This window comes from Scylla paramamosain, chromosome 3 (genome assembly GCF_035594125.1).
Source record: "Scylla paramamosain isolate STU-SP2022 chromosome 3, ASM3559412v1, whole genome shotgun sequence".
NCBI classification, from domain to species: domain Eukaryota; kingdom Metazoa; phylum Arthropoda; class Malacostraca; order Decapoda; family Portunidae; genus Scylla; species Scylla paramamosain.
In genome coordinates, this window is record NC_087153.1 from 39,078,022 (window position 1) to 39,093,252 (window position 15,231).

Here is a 15,231-nt window from a genome sequence, read left to right on the forward strand (position 1 = left end):
CACACACACACACACACACACACACACACACACACACACACACACGTACGTCACCAAAAAGTCTCATTAGGAACAAAGAGACACCTGTAGCCTATACCCAGAGAGAGAGAGAGAGAGAGAGAGAGAGAGAGAGAGAGAGAGAGAGAGAGAGAGAGAGAGAGAGAGAGAGAGAGAGAGAGAGAGAGAGAGAGAGAGAATGAGACAGCACAGCGACCAAACCACTGAACTGTGACGTCCGGAGGGGAAAAAAAAAAAAAAAGATAGAATAAAAAAAAGGAACAGAAAACGAGATTCATCACAGAAAACGACGAACAATGAATGAAGAGAACTGTTTACACTGAAGACGAAACGAAAAAAAAAAGAATAAAAATGCAAATAAAAAAAAAATGAATGCACCCTAAGTAAAAATATAAAAAAAATAAAATAATTCAAGATCTAAAAATACAAAAACACACCGTAACATTCATATTTTCTTAAAGTTCCATCTAACAATTCAAGGCGTCACTTTTAACAACCCCGGCCCCGTCACACTTGAGCCTCCATCCACCACCAGCAGGACTTCCAGGACGGCGGCGCGATGATGTTAGTGTGTTATAATGAGTCTTGTTCTTCTTTTGTGATGCTACACTGCGCTGGTCATCCTCAGGCCTCTTCTCGTAACCCTGACCCTTAACCCTTAACCCTTTCAATAAGACGAGCACCACTTCGAAGCACTAACGACTTTATTCTGAAACATTTCTGCGCCGCACCTCTGCTACCTGCAAAAGGCTCTAGTTAGTTGAAGTGACACGGGTTCACAAGGGCGATTTTATGGTTCCAGTGGCAGATTAACAAGATTTCTACGTTTTTAGCAGGAGAAACACGCTTGACAGTCCGGCTAATCATCTCTGTGACCTTTAAAAATTGACGTGGTGTGAGTGAAGAGTAATGTCTGATTTATTTATTTTTTTTTTTTTTTTACAGCCATATATAAGAATGAAGGGAATGCTCTTACTGCTCTTCTTAAGTTAAGCCAGTTTTCTTGTTGTTTCTGCGCATTAATCATGGCTTTCAACCTTCAGTGAAATCAGGAATTGTTGTTTTTCTTTTTTTTTTTTTTCGTTTCATCATTGTGTCGCTGTAAGTTAGAAATTAATGAATAAAGAAAAAAGTAAGTAAATAAATATGTAAATAAATGATAACAAAGAAATAACATGAACACGATGCAACTTATTTACCTATTAACCATTTCGTTTTATTTACTCATTTATTTATTCAATTCAGTTTCTTTTTCATTCATTTTATCTTATTTATTCATTTTTCATTCGTTTATCTTTTCCATTTTTTTTTTATTTCTTATCTCATTCCATTATATTACATTACCTTTTTTTTCTCTAATTTTCAGAATACATACGTACATTCTTACACTTCACTTCCCCAACTTCAAACTTTTCGTCCTTCAACCAAACCCAGACACACTTTCTCTCTCATGCACATCACGTCTGCTTCATACCTCTATATATAACAAAAAAAAAAAAGAAAAAAAAAACATAATTAACACAACGAAACACTTCTCATCCGTAACAAAAACATTAAAATCCTGAAATTATGCGTTTTTTTTACCTTTTTTTGTACCTTCCCTACGTCCCTTCCACAATTAAAGAAGGGATTAAACCACATAAAGGCTGCCAGTCTTAAGAGGAGATGAGTGTATCAGGAATGAGAGAGAGAGAGAGAGAGAGGGATGATCAGATGACTGGCCAGAGGTTCCCACGTCACCACAACAGCCTCCAGAGCCTCGTAGGCCTAACTAATAATGCTGCTGTTTTTTGCTGCCTCCTTTTTCTCCTTTTGTTTTGTTCTGCTTCTCCCCGAGGCAAGTTTTGGAGCTATAAGGCCTTGGATGGATGGTTGGTTGATTGGGTGGATGGTTAGATGGATGGATGGGTGGATGGATGGATGACTGGGTGGATAGATGGTGTGGCAAATAGATGGTAGGGTGGATAATTGGGTGAATGGGTGGATGGATCGTTGCTTGGATGGTTGGATGGGTAGATGGTTGAATGGATGGGTAGATGGATGGATGGGTGGATGGGTGGATGGATGAATAGATGGATGGATGGATTGATGAGTGGATGGATGGATGAGTGGATGGATGGATGAGTGGATGGATGGATGGGTCGATGTTTGGATGGTTCCGTTTGTTTGCTGGTTGATGAAGCGAGGTAATAGTCCCAAGTAATATCATCGTTATCACTATTACTATTTACTATTATTATCACCATATTTTCAACAGACAGTGAACTTGCTTTCATTTCTCTTAATTAAAAGTTACACGTACTGACGAAAGTTACCTGTAAAAAAATAGAAACAAAATAACAATAATAATAATAATAACAATAACTCAAGATACAGAATACGTGGGTTATGCAAATTTCATCTCGGTTGTGCCCTTCTTCCCCGAGGTTGTGCCCTTCTTCCCCCGAGGTTGTGCCCTTCTTCCCCCGAGGTTGTGCCATTCTTCCCCCCCAATTTATATAATTCCCCGTAAAACAGCACAATCTATATTATACTTTCCCTCAAGGCATCTTACGTAACACTGCAGCAAAACAAGTGCCTCGTATTATCTTTTTTTTTTTTTTATACAGAGTTCACTACAGCAGCTATATTAACTTGTCTCCCCCGCGGCTGACACACACACACACACACACACACACACACACACACACACACACACAATCACATCACGGAATGTCCAGAGACTCTAGCCACATTTGCTTGTTTCTCGTTGTTGTTGTTGTTGTTGTTGTTGTTGTTGTTGTTGTTGTTGTTGTTGTTGTTGTTGTCTGAACAGAGTGGTCATCTGTAGGGTTTTTTTTTTTTTGCTTCATTAGCTGGAAAGGATAAGGTGGATGAGTGAGGGAGGCAGAGGAACATGGATTGGAGGAGAGGAGAGTAAAGGAGGGATGGAGAGATAGATAGAGGAACATGGGTAAGAGTGATAAACTGAGGGAAGAGGAGAATGAAGAAGAAAGGAAACTTGAGAAATAAAAAGGAACAGACAGATTGATAGATACATATAGCAAGTGAAAAAAAATAAATAAAACACAGTAAGAAGAAAAAGGAAGACAGGCATAAAAAAAATAACAAACAAGTAAAACAAAGCTACAAAGAATAAAAAGAAGAGAAAACGAGACAAAAAAAAAAGAAGAAAAGGAGAAAAAAATAACAATAAAAAAAGTAACAAAGCTAATAATCATGTTTCAATTTCAAATTATAAAAAATATATATATATAAAAAATAAACAAACAAACAAACACAAACTACTGAAAGCCAGCCACATCACAAATCACCTTAAACAAACCATTACATTCCCTTCAAGATGGCTCCTGTTACTGCATTTCTTGACAAGCCTGGCATAGAAGTTTCTGTTCCCCGTTTGAGTCACTCCCTCGCCTCCTGTCGGCCCGTGGGTGAGGCAAAGCTAAGGTTAAGCGCACAGGGACGGAGGAACCAGGTGCTCTCAAGACCTTCACGCTGCCGCCGCCACCGCCCCACTCACCTCCACACGCCCACTCCACGCACGCATGCACACACACACACACACACACACACACACACACACACCTTCCTCCCCCCAACACACGCCAGGTGACTCCTTTCATATAACTCCTTTTTATATTCCTGCTGGTGTGGTAGTGACTGGGAGGAGGTCATCTGCTCTCTCTCTCTCTCTCTCTCTCTCTCTCTCTCTCTCTCTCTCTCTTCTCTCTCTCTCTCTCTCTCTCTCTCTCTCTCTCTCTCTAGTACCGTGCTTCCCCTCATCCTAATTTACTCTTGCCTCCCTCCTCCTCCTCCTCCTCCTCCTATTCCCCAACAGTACTTTCCCACCCTACCCCTCTTCCCCCCTCATTCCCATCCCTTCTCCCCAGCCAACTTCAATTTACTCCTTACCTCCCTTCATCCCAGCCAGCCTCAATTTACTCCTCCCCTCCCTTTCCATCTACAAGTCATCCCTCTTCTTCCATCTTCTCAGCATTCACTTTCTCTCCCTCCCTCAATTCCTCACCTTCCCATGAGCTCCTTTACTCTCTCTCTCTCTCTCTCTCTCTCTCTCTCTCTCTCTCTCTCTCTCTCTCTCTCTCTCTCTCTCTCTCTCTTCATTCACTCCTTCATTCTCCTCTTTCTAACTCGTTTCTTTCAATTTCTCCCTCTCCTCCACTCTCTTTCTCAATCTAAGTTTCTATCTATCTCTCCCCCTCTCTCCATCACTCTCCTTTCATTCCTTCCCATGTTCCTATCCATCTTTTCCTCCCTCCTTCACTCTCCTCTTCTCTCTATTCACGTTCCTCTCTCTCTTCCTCTCCCCCATCTCTCCATCTATCGCCCCCAGGTGTGTGTCTGTCACTACCTGGCTTAAGAGTTAATTGTTCTACACCCCTCATCTCGTATCCTCATCTCTCAGTCTTCTCATCCACGCACCCTGATGACTGGAGTGGAGGTTAGAGCACAGGTCAACACACAGCCGTCTTGTTGTGTCATTAGAGGTGCGGTGTGTCAGTGTGGAGTACCAGTTGATGTTAATGATGATTTTTTGTTTTGTTTTGTTTTTTATTGGTGAAGTGATAAAGTTTTGTTTGTTGTTGTTATTGTTGTTGTTGTTGTTTTATGAAGTTGTTTATTTTATGCTTTGTTTTTCGCTATTTTTTTTTTTTTTTTTTTGGTACGTAAGGATGTCAGTCAGTCAGTCAGTCAATCAGTCAGTCAGTCAGTCAGTCAGGTGCTTTCACACACACACACACACACACACACACACACACACACACACACACACACACACACACACACACACACACACACGTACTGTTCTACTCATTTATTTTCCGGAAGCAGCAATTAAGCTAGAGTTTGGATTTTTAAATGGTTTCAACAGTAGTTTTGTGGTCCTTCGTCAGTGTCCTCTCTCTCTCTCTCTCTCTCTCTCTCTCTCTCTCTCTCTCTCTCTCTCTCTCTCTCTCTCTCTCTCTCTCTCTCTCTCTCTCTCTCTCGCCATCAAGGAACACAGTCAAAACAATTCACTCTTCTCACAATGACCCTTTAAATAACAGCCCTTTAAATGCACAACACAACACAATACAAAGCTAATAATGATCTCTCACTCTCTCTCTCTCTCTCACCACACCCCATCTCTCATGCGCACCCTCCTCTCCCCTCTCTCCCCCATTCCTCCGCATTCAGAGTGCAGGAGTGAATGGGAGAGAAGGAGAACGCCTTTGCTGGGAGTATGGGAAGGTATGGGAGAATGGTATTAGCCTCTACATCCTCGTTACTCTTCTATTTCTTATGGTATGGTTGGGTATGGTAGGGTATGGTAGTGTTTGGTAGGGTAGGGTAGAGGAAGGTATGGTAGTGTTTGGTAGGGTAGGGTAGAGGAAGGTATGGTTCGGTATGGTATGGTTTTATTCTTTATTCTTTCAAACCTCACATTCTCCTCCTCCTCTTCCTCCTCCTCCTCCTCCTCCATCTCCTCATCCTCCTCCTCCTCTTCTTCATAACAGTCTTTCATCCCTATATCCTCTACCTCCTCCTCTTCCTCCTCCTCAAGACCCTCATTCTTACCTCCTTCTCCTCTTCAAAATAGCTTCTCCTAAAATCCCAATAATACTTCATCTTCCTTACCACCTCCTCCTACTCCTCCTCTTCCTCCTACTCCTTCTCCTCTTCTTCCTCCTCCTTCAAAATACAATCTCATTTTACCTCCTCTCACCCTAAATAAAAAAATAAATAAATAAATAAAAAACTTACCTACCCTCTTGAAATCCCAACAGACCCTCCTCCTCCTCCTCCTCCTCCTCCTCCTCGTCTTCATCTCCATCTTCCCCGTCAGGTTCTCATTCACAGATTGGACAAGGCGTTGCATCACCACCAGCAGCGCCACCACCTTTCTCTCTCTCTCTCTCTCTCTCTCTCTCTCTCTCTCTCTCTCTCTCTCTCTCTCTCTCTCTCTCTCAGGCCACAAGACAAGACGCAGCGACCAACAAGTGAAACCATTGCGTGCAAGGACTCCGTGTGTGTGTGTGTGTGTGTGTGTGTGTGTGTGTGTGTGTGTGTGTGTGTGTGTGTGTGTGTGTGTGTGTGTGTGATACTGTCTGATTATTGCTTCTTTTTTTTTCTTCTTTTTTTATTCTTTCACTGATATTTTAACTTTCTCTCTCTCTCTCTCTCTCTCTCTCTCTCTCTCTCTCTCTCTCTCTCTCTCTCTCTCTCTCTCTCTCTCTCTCTCTCTCTCTCGTATCACCACAACCACTACACCCTTCTCCTTCTCCTCCTACCACCACCACCACAACACCACCACCACCACCACAAGAACGATACCCCAGAACACGTCCCCCCTCCCCCTCCCTTTTAACAGAACACAGTAGCACACCAGGACGTGGCTAGAACTCAGAACATTTGGTCGCCAGACTGGAAAATAAAAGAAGAGAAAAGGAAGGAAAGGAAAGATTAGAAACTTGCATTGTTATTTTTCTGTTACATTGGAAAGAAAAAAAAAAAGGAGATGAAGAAAGAGAAGGAAAAAGGGGAAAAAAAGGAAAAGATAAAATATAACGAACAAGTAAAAGAACAGACCTTGCGGAACACACACACACACACACACACATCACCTCTTTTCCTCCCTACCACACACACACACACACTCCTCTCCCTCTCCCTCTCCCTCCCCTCCTCCTCCTCCTTTTCTCCCTGCACAGCACACACAGGTTCCTTCCCCCCTCCTCCTCCTCCCCCCCACCATTAACACACAAATTCCCCCACAATGACCTTCCCACAGTCAAGTTTTCACTCTCGTCTCCTAACCTTCCTTCCCCCTTCACCCCCCCATTCCCCCTTCACAGAGATCCTGCAGAGAGGGCGGGAAGAGAAGGAGGTGGAGAGAGAGGAGGAGGAGGAGAGGGATATGGGAAGATCGGAGGAGGAGGAAGAGGAGGAGGAGGAAGAGGAGGAGGGGAAACGAAAAATTGGCAAGGGAGGGGGGAGGAAGAAGAGACAAGCCATGGGGAAGGAAGAAGAAGAGAGAGAGAGGGAGAGAGAAAAAGAAAAGATTAAAGAAGGAAAGGGAGGAGGAGAGGGAGAAGAGGCAGGGAATGGGGAAATGAAGGAAAGAAGGGGAGGGAGAAGAAAAGGACTGGAGGAGAGGAAGGAAAGGGAGAAGGGGAGATTGGTAAAACAGAGGAAGAAGAGAAAGAGAGAGATAGAAGAAAAGTGAGGAGGAGTGGGAGAAGGAGAGGATAGGAAAGGAAAAGGAGAATGAGGAGGAGGAGAGGGTAAGAGAACTGGATTGGAGTAGAAAAAAGAAGGAATAATAAAATAACAAGAAAAAGTCTAATATGTAGAGAAAAAAAAAGAGAAGAGAAGAAGGAAGGAAAGGAAAAAAGGGAAATGGAAGGAGAAAGAGAGGGAAAGGGGAGATCGGCTTAGCAGGAACTCGAGTGAAGGGGTGGAAAGAGAGAGGGAGGACATGAAAGAAGGAAGAGGGAGAGATAAAGCTGATAGGAAAGAGAGAAAATGCTGAAAATGGAAAGCGGTTAAAAAATAGAGAGAAGAAAAATGTAGAGAAAGAGAGAAAAGGGAAAAAAGGAATAGCGGAAGCAAACTGAAACAGAGAGAGAGAGAGAGAGAGAGAGAGAGAGAGAGAGAGAGAGAGAGAGAGAGAGAGAGAGAGAGAGAGAGAGAGCGTGTAACAATGAAACAACGTACACACAGAAAAAAAAAAAGAGGAAGGGGAGGAAAAGAGAGGAAAGAGAATGAGGGAGGAAGGAGACAATTAAACAGGAACATTGAGGAGAAGGAGGAGGAATGCAAGAATAAAAGTGATAATATTGATATAAGAAGGAAAAAAAGAAGATTGGGATAGACAGAAAGTAGTTATCATTCTATAGATGAAAGAGGAAGAAGGAAAAGACAAGCAGAAAGAATGTGTTATTGTTTAGCATATATATCATTATCACCATTATTGTTATTCTAAGCCTAGAAAAAAAAAGAGAAAAAGAAGACAGGACTATAGTAATGTTCATGGGATGTATCAATATTATTACTACTATTATTATTATTATTATTATTATTATTATTGGTGGTAGTGGTGGTGGTGGTGGTGGTGGTGGCAGGGACTTGGTAAGGCGAGAGGCAGCTAAGATGTTTCGTCCTCCACCAAGCCTTCCTCCCACGCCTCAAGGATAACACCTGTCCTCCCCCTCCCATACACCTGCCCCGCCCCCACACACACACACACACACACACACACACACACACACACACACACACACACACACCAGTCCAGCCACCTTGTATAGTAAAGCACAATAAAAAAAGAATGGTGATAACAGTAATGACTCACTCTCTCTCTCTCTCTCTCTCTCTCTCTCTCTCTCTCTCTCTCTCTCTCTCTCTCTCTCTCTCTCTCTCTCTCTCCCAAGCCATACAGGGTAAAACACGTAATAAAATCAATCATAATAATAATAAGGTACATAAAATACAAGATATACAAAAACTCGTCTAAACAGAAGCAATACGAAGGCCGCCCACCATCACCACCACCACCACCACTCCCACCACCACCACCACCACTCCCACCACCACCACCACCACCACGTTGAGTCAGTAAACAATGAACTCAACCCCGGAAAATATCACACACACACACACACACACACACACACACACACAAGAACATGGTTTATCTACGTACAATACTCTCTCTCTCTCTCTCTCTCTCTCTCTCTCTCTCTCTCTCTCTCTCTCTCTCTCTCTCTCTCTCTCTCTCTCTCATTTATTTCCCTGAAGGGCAAAGGAGAGAAATAAATTAATGAATGAAGAAGAAAGAATGAAAGAAAGAAAGAAAGAAAGAAAAAGAAAGAAAGAAATAGAATGTGATGCTTGAAGTTTAAAATGTAATTAAAAGGATTCTCTCTCTCTCTCTCTCTCTCTCTCTCTCTCTCTCTCTCTCTCTCTCTCTCTCTCTCTCTCTCTCTCTCTCTCTCTCTCTCAGAAGAAAAAGGTCGACGAATACCCGTGATTAAAGATAGAGAGGAAGTCGATTGTTCTCTCTCTCTCTCTCTCTCTCTCTCTCTCTCTCTCTCTCTCTCTCTCTCTCTCTCTCTCTCTCTCTCTCTCTCTCTCTCTCCGTATTCGTCCTTCTTTGCATTTTTAACCTACACCGAACAAGCAAGAGAGAGAGAGAGAGAGAGAGAGAGAGAGAGAGAGAGAGAGAGAGAGAGAGAGAGAGAGAGAGAGAGAGAGAGAGAGAGAGAGAGAGAGAGAAATCACCGTTACATATTCTTCAGTTACCTCCAGAAAAGCGAGAAAAAAAAAAAAAAAAAAGAAAAAGATGAAGTGAGTTGAGTTGAGATCACGACCACTAAATGAGAGAGAGAGAGAGAGAGAGAGAGAGAGAGAGAGAGAGAGAGAGAGAGAGAGAGAGAGAGAGAGAGAGAGAGAGAGAGAGAGAGAGAGATTTATCAATATGGTGATGAAATATTAGGTTGGCCCCAAAATCAATACTCTTATTAATTTTGTGTTGCTTTGATTAATTTATCTATCTATCCATTTGTCTATTTATTTATCTATCTATCTAGAGTGAGGAGGAAATATACCTATGACACAAGGGAAGGTCAGGAGGAGGAGATGACGATAAAGAAGAAATTAGATTAGGAAAAAAAAAGCATTCTCAACTGTTTTCTCTCTCTCTCTCTCTCTCTCTCTCTCTCTCTCTCTCTCTCTCTCTCTCTCTCTCTCTCTCTCTCTCTCTCTCTCTCTCCTTTTTTTCTTTCCCTTCATCTCTTCCTCCCATATCTCCCACACACTTAACAGTAACTACCCAAGACTCTCTCTCTCTCTCTCTCTCTCTCTCTCTCTCTCTCTCTCTCTCTCTCTCTCTCTCTCTCTCTAAAGGTCAACAGTCGCTCACCTTGCCTATACCACCACCACCACCACCATCACCACCACCACCACCACCACAGCCTCCCCGCCCCGCCCAGCCCCGCCCCACCTCGAGTCCCTGGCAGGCGGGGATGCACAGAAGCCTGGGAGCGAACAGTGCCCAGGCCGCCCAGTCTACCTCATACACTCCCTCCGGCACGGCTGGACCGGTCTGGTGGTGGTGGTGGTGGTGGTGAGGTATTGGTGGTGATTGCGGTGATGGTGATGGTGGTGGTGGTGGTGGACAAGGTTCTGCAAGGTCTAGCTAGGTATCGTATCCTTCTTCCTCCTCCCACACCAGTTGCTTTGAGAACAAGATTTGTGGAGGAAGAAGTTCTGAGGAGGAGGTAGCGGTCTGCACACACACACACGCACACGGTCAAATAGTGATAATCTATACACGGTTTTAGCTGACATGTTTATTATAAGTAGCTTGGGTGTTTAGTACGTAATTCTGTCAACTTTTTTTTTTTGTCTGCATTTTATTATTATTTTTTTTTTTTTTTTTCGTTGAGTCAATTCTCGCCTGTCAGTCTAGCTGTGTACGTACGTGTGTCTGTGCATCTAATAATCCATACACTGCTTTTGCTTGCGTGTTCAGTACAAGTCATTCTCTCTGTCATTTTCATATTTTTGTCCGTGCATTTCCTCTGTAGAGTCAGTCATTCCTGTCTGTCTGTCTGTGCGTGACTGTCTGTACATCTGCCTGTCTATCCGTGCATGACTAGAACCCCGTGCAAAAAAGAGAGCATCATCACACAACACTCTTTCAAATCATCGTTCCAACAACAACAACAACAACAACAATGCCAGGGGAAGAAGGCAAGAGCGAAACTAGTCGGAATAAACTCGCCTCATAACATCTGAGTCTCTCTTTTAACCTCCACCCAGACTGTCTCAATGTCTCAACACTAACAACGAAAAACATGACAAGCTTCACACGACTGCCTTCCACGACTCGGTAACACGAAGCTTCAACTCCACCCATTGCAAGAACATGAGATTCAGCAGCGAGTCATTACATGGTGGTCTCCATACAGTCCTACGCCCGCCACCGCCTCGCCTCTCCATGCTCTTTTTGTCCCTCCCTCCGCGCCGCGCCTGGATAACTGTCCGCACTCGTGGGGCTCGGGATAACTTGTACCTAAGAGAATAAAGCGTTTATACTTCTGCTTCAGCTTAGAGTCCTGTTATGTCTCAACTTGTTTAGTCTTCTTAGTTTAAAATTGGAAGGCTGGAGGGTGGCACTGCGCTCGATAGGTGCTCGTGTCACTGTAATGGCACTGCGCTAGTTACCTGCTCGTGTCACTGTCACGTCTATCACTTAGCCACAATCATCTTTAATTTCTGGACACGTCATTCAGCAACACTGGGGTAGCCCGGCAACCTGTCCGAAACCAAAACTCTGTCCCACTACCGCAGTACGTCTGGACGAAGTCTTTGGTGGCGGGCATGATCCTACAGATGTGAGCAGGCTGCCCAGCCCCAAGCAAGGCAGGAGTGCTCCAGCGAGGAGCGCACCGGGCTCTATACAGGAGCTCACGCCCCTGACATAGGGAAGCCAGGCAATACTCCTGAAACAGACCAGATTTCCTGCAGCAGTTACGGAGAGCTGTGAGATGTGGGTACTGAGGGTCAGCTGACTGTCGTGAGTGACCCCCTAGATCCACACCTGCCGCGGCGCCAGTGTCGTCCCGTGGAAAATGTCTTTTGACGGACAAAGCTGACCTGCCTCTCTCTCTCTCTCTCTCTCTCTCTCTCTCTCTCTCTCTCTCTCTCTCTCTCTCTCTCTCTCTCTCTCTATTTCCTACTGCACGGAGCCTTCAACGCCTCATTTCTCTCTCTCTCTCTCTCTCTCTCTCTCTCTCTCTCTCTCTCTCTCTCTCTCTCTCTCTCTCTCTCTCTCTCTCTCTCTCTCCTGCGGATGGATTTAAACAAACGAGTAAAGCGATTTAAGGTGATAAAAGAAATAAAATTTAGGATTTACATCCCTGCCTGTCCCCACTCCCCTGAGGGAGGAGGGCAGGCTGGCTGATCGATTGGGTGGTGGTGGTGGTGGTGGTGTGGTAGAGTGGTGGTGTGGTAGGTAGTGGTGGTGGCTGAGAGATGCGAAAACATACATAGAGGAAATTATGTGAGGTTTCAGGTTTGTTGCTGTTGTTGATGGTGGTGGTGGTGGTGGAAATAGTGGTGGAGAGGTGGAGGTGAGAATAGTAGTGGCGGTGGCAGTTTAATTGTAGTTTATAATGGTGGTCGTGGATAGCGGGGGTGATGTTATTGTTGTCAGTGGTGGTGATACGGTGGTGCTGCTGATGTGGTGGTGGTATTGTTATTGATGCTGTTGATAATTATAATGATTTTATTGTTGGTGGTGGTATCGTTACTGCTACCACTGACATGTTGTTTTTGTTGGTAGTGGTGGTGGTGGACACAAGTAGCCACGCACTGCCCCTCGCTACCTGGCGCGAAAACGCCTTGTTCCTTGGCCCCGCCCCCTCACCACCACACCACAACACCAAGAACACCAAACCTTAGCTGCCCCACACACGTCACAAGAGAGAGAGAGAGAGAGAGAGAGAGAGAGAGAGAGAGAGAGAGAGAGAGAGAGAGAGAGAGAGAGAGAGAGAGAGCACACACGCACACACACAGTAGCAAATACACACAACCCCAATTTTATCATCCCTGCCTGACTCCTTCCTTCCCTGCCTCCCCCCACCCCTGCCATCCCTCCCAGCGTGAGTCCCCGTGGCCGGCGACCCCTGCCCTGGCTGGCCACCCCACGCGGCGCCCCAGTACTCACCCAGGTAACGAGGGCGCTCCTCATGAACTCCTCCACTGGGTCTGATGACATGTTGACCACCTCACTCATGCACACATTCACATTATATCACCACACGCCTCTCAGGGCGCCACTGTAACCCCGCACGGCCTCGCAATCGACTCAACGCTATCAGAACTAAAACGTAAAGCGACACTTCATATTTTCAGTAATTGGTCTCCGCTGTGGGACGGCACACCTCACCGCTCGAGTAGGGAAATGACACTGAGCTCATTGAGGTGACCACCACCCACCTCCCGGCAGCGAGTTCCTCTACTACCAGGGAAAAAGCTCCTACTGCACTTCCTCCCGAAAATTACCTGACATTTCAGACACCACAAAGCAGCGAATTCTCATGATGGGATCCGGTGTCACCCTAAAAACTCACTTAACTTGCCCTGTGTTGTGGCTATTCATTTATCTTTGTGTTCTGTGCATAAAGGTCAGTGTTAGAGAGAGGAGGGGGAGGGTGGGGGAAAGGAAACAATAACAGGAGGGAACTTAATAATCGTGACTTACTGAGGGAGGAATGAGAACTAAGAAGATTCTGACCTAACACGCAGTACTGGCAGGGATGGTAAATATTAAAACCAGAGTAATAATGGGTAAGAGCTTGGGCCCTGTTAAATATATGCCTAATGCTGACCTCTTTTCTAGTATATACCAAAGATCTAGATTAGCATCAGTGTCTTTCAGAATGCTAGACAAAGAATATACGTTGAAGGTACTTAGGATAGACACTTGTTTCTTGAGAGAGAGAGAGAGAGAGAGAGAGAGAGAGAGAGAGAGAGAGAGAGAGAGAGAGAGAGAGAGACTGTACTACTAAACTCTCCTCACCTCCATCCCACTCTCACTCAGCCCTCTACTTTTCCCTCCCCTGTGTGTGAACTCTCACTTACCTTGCCTGTACCTGTAGATGATGTAGTAGAGGAACTGTTAAGACTTGCATTGTTATTGTTGTTGTTGTTGTTTTAAGGTGACAAAATCAACAATAGCCACAGAAAGTTTATCAGCATTATTCCCTATCAGTTTTGAGAATGACGTAAGGCAGAGAGATGGAAAGATATAATAAGAGGTTTCCCTGGAGTGGTTTGGAAAAGACGGGCAGCAGATAGAGGAGTGAAAGGAGGTTGATGGTGACGATGATAATAATGGTGATAATGGTGATAATGATGGCAATGGTACTGATGTTGATAAAGATGATGCTGATGGTAATGGAAATGGTGATGATGGTGGTGGTAGTCTTGATGATAATAACAGTGGTAACGATGGTGGTGATAATACTGCTGCTGCTGATGATGACAATGGTAATAATGTTGATGCTAATAATGAAAATGGTAGTGATAACGATGATAATGCTGCTGATGATGATGATGATGACATTGGTGGTGGTGTTGATAGTGACAACGCTTCTGATAATGACGATGCTGATGATGATGGTGGTGGTCGTGAGGGGTGTACTGAAGAGAGAGAGAGAGAGAGAGAGAGAGAGAGAGAGAGAGAGAGAGAGAGAGAGAGAGAGAGAGAGAGAGAGAGAGAGAGAGAGAGAGAGAAAAGAACTTTGACCTCATTAAGTCCTACAGCATGAGGGCCTGTGATGTGCATGTCGCCTGGAGCAACACATGCCACATAAAATCATTTACCTGTTGAGTCTTTTTTATCATTATGTAATTACTTGATGAAATAATTACACCAGTTGGCCTCCAGGCTTTATCCCGGTCAAGGTCACATGCAGACAGGCCAGAATTATGACCTAGTACATCTTTTTTTCCCTCTTGTCTCTCATATTCTCTTCCCTCTCCCACATTTCCCATTTCTCTGCTAACTTTCCTTCCTTTCCCTCACATTCTTCCTCATCTCCGTCATCCCCGTCACTGTGTGTTTCTTTTCCCTTATTTCTTGTCTTATATATGTCTCATATTTCTCCTCCTTTCTCTACTCATTCCCCTTCCTTTCCCTCAAATTATTCCTTCCCTTATTTTCTCTCTCCCTCAAATTCCCTCCCTTTTTTTTTCCCCTCATACTGTCCTCTCCCTCTCTAATATTTCCTCTCCTTTCTCTCCTCACTCTCCAAAAAGGCAGGAGAGAAATGACTTACTAAAGGTGCCAAAAAGATTATCCAATGCTAACACAGGTATTAGTATTAGCAATATTAATACAACAGTGGACCTTTTCTATATAAATTCTGTTGCCCTTGGCCAGTATCCCTTACATAAAAGGGAGACAACTACTTTTATTACCACCATCACTACTACTACTACTACAAATAATAATAATTATAGTGTGACATTGAGCAGTACCTCTTGTTCTAACAGCCAACACAACTGCTGTTACTACTGCTACTACTACTACTATTACCACCACCATCATCACTATTCAAGCCACACACAGCAGCCTCATGCTGTGAGCGTCATGCGTTAATAAAACCTAATGAACAGGAATGGCTGGATTAATACAAT

General features: G+C 44.2%; 1 protein-coding gene across 1 annotated transcript in view; it reads right to left on the reverse strand.

Annotated features, from left to right (window-relative positions):
* Positions 1–13,007, reverse strand: part of LOC135116499 (girdin-like) — a 129,662-nt gene extending 116,655 nt beyond the window's left edge. Inside the window, exon 1 of the mRNA XM_064034007.1 lies at positions 12,755–13,007. Within this exon, the coding sequence (XP_063890077.1) occupies positions 12,755–12,823 (69 nt within the window). The 5' untranslated portion in view covers positions 12,824–13,007. The remainder of the gene's footprint in view (positions 1–12,754) is intronic.
* Between the last annotated feature and the right edge of the window lie 2,224 nt (positions 13,008–15,231).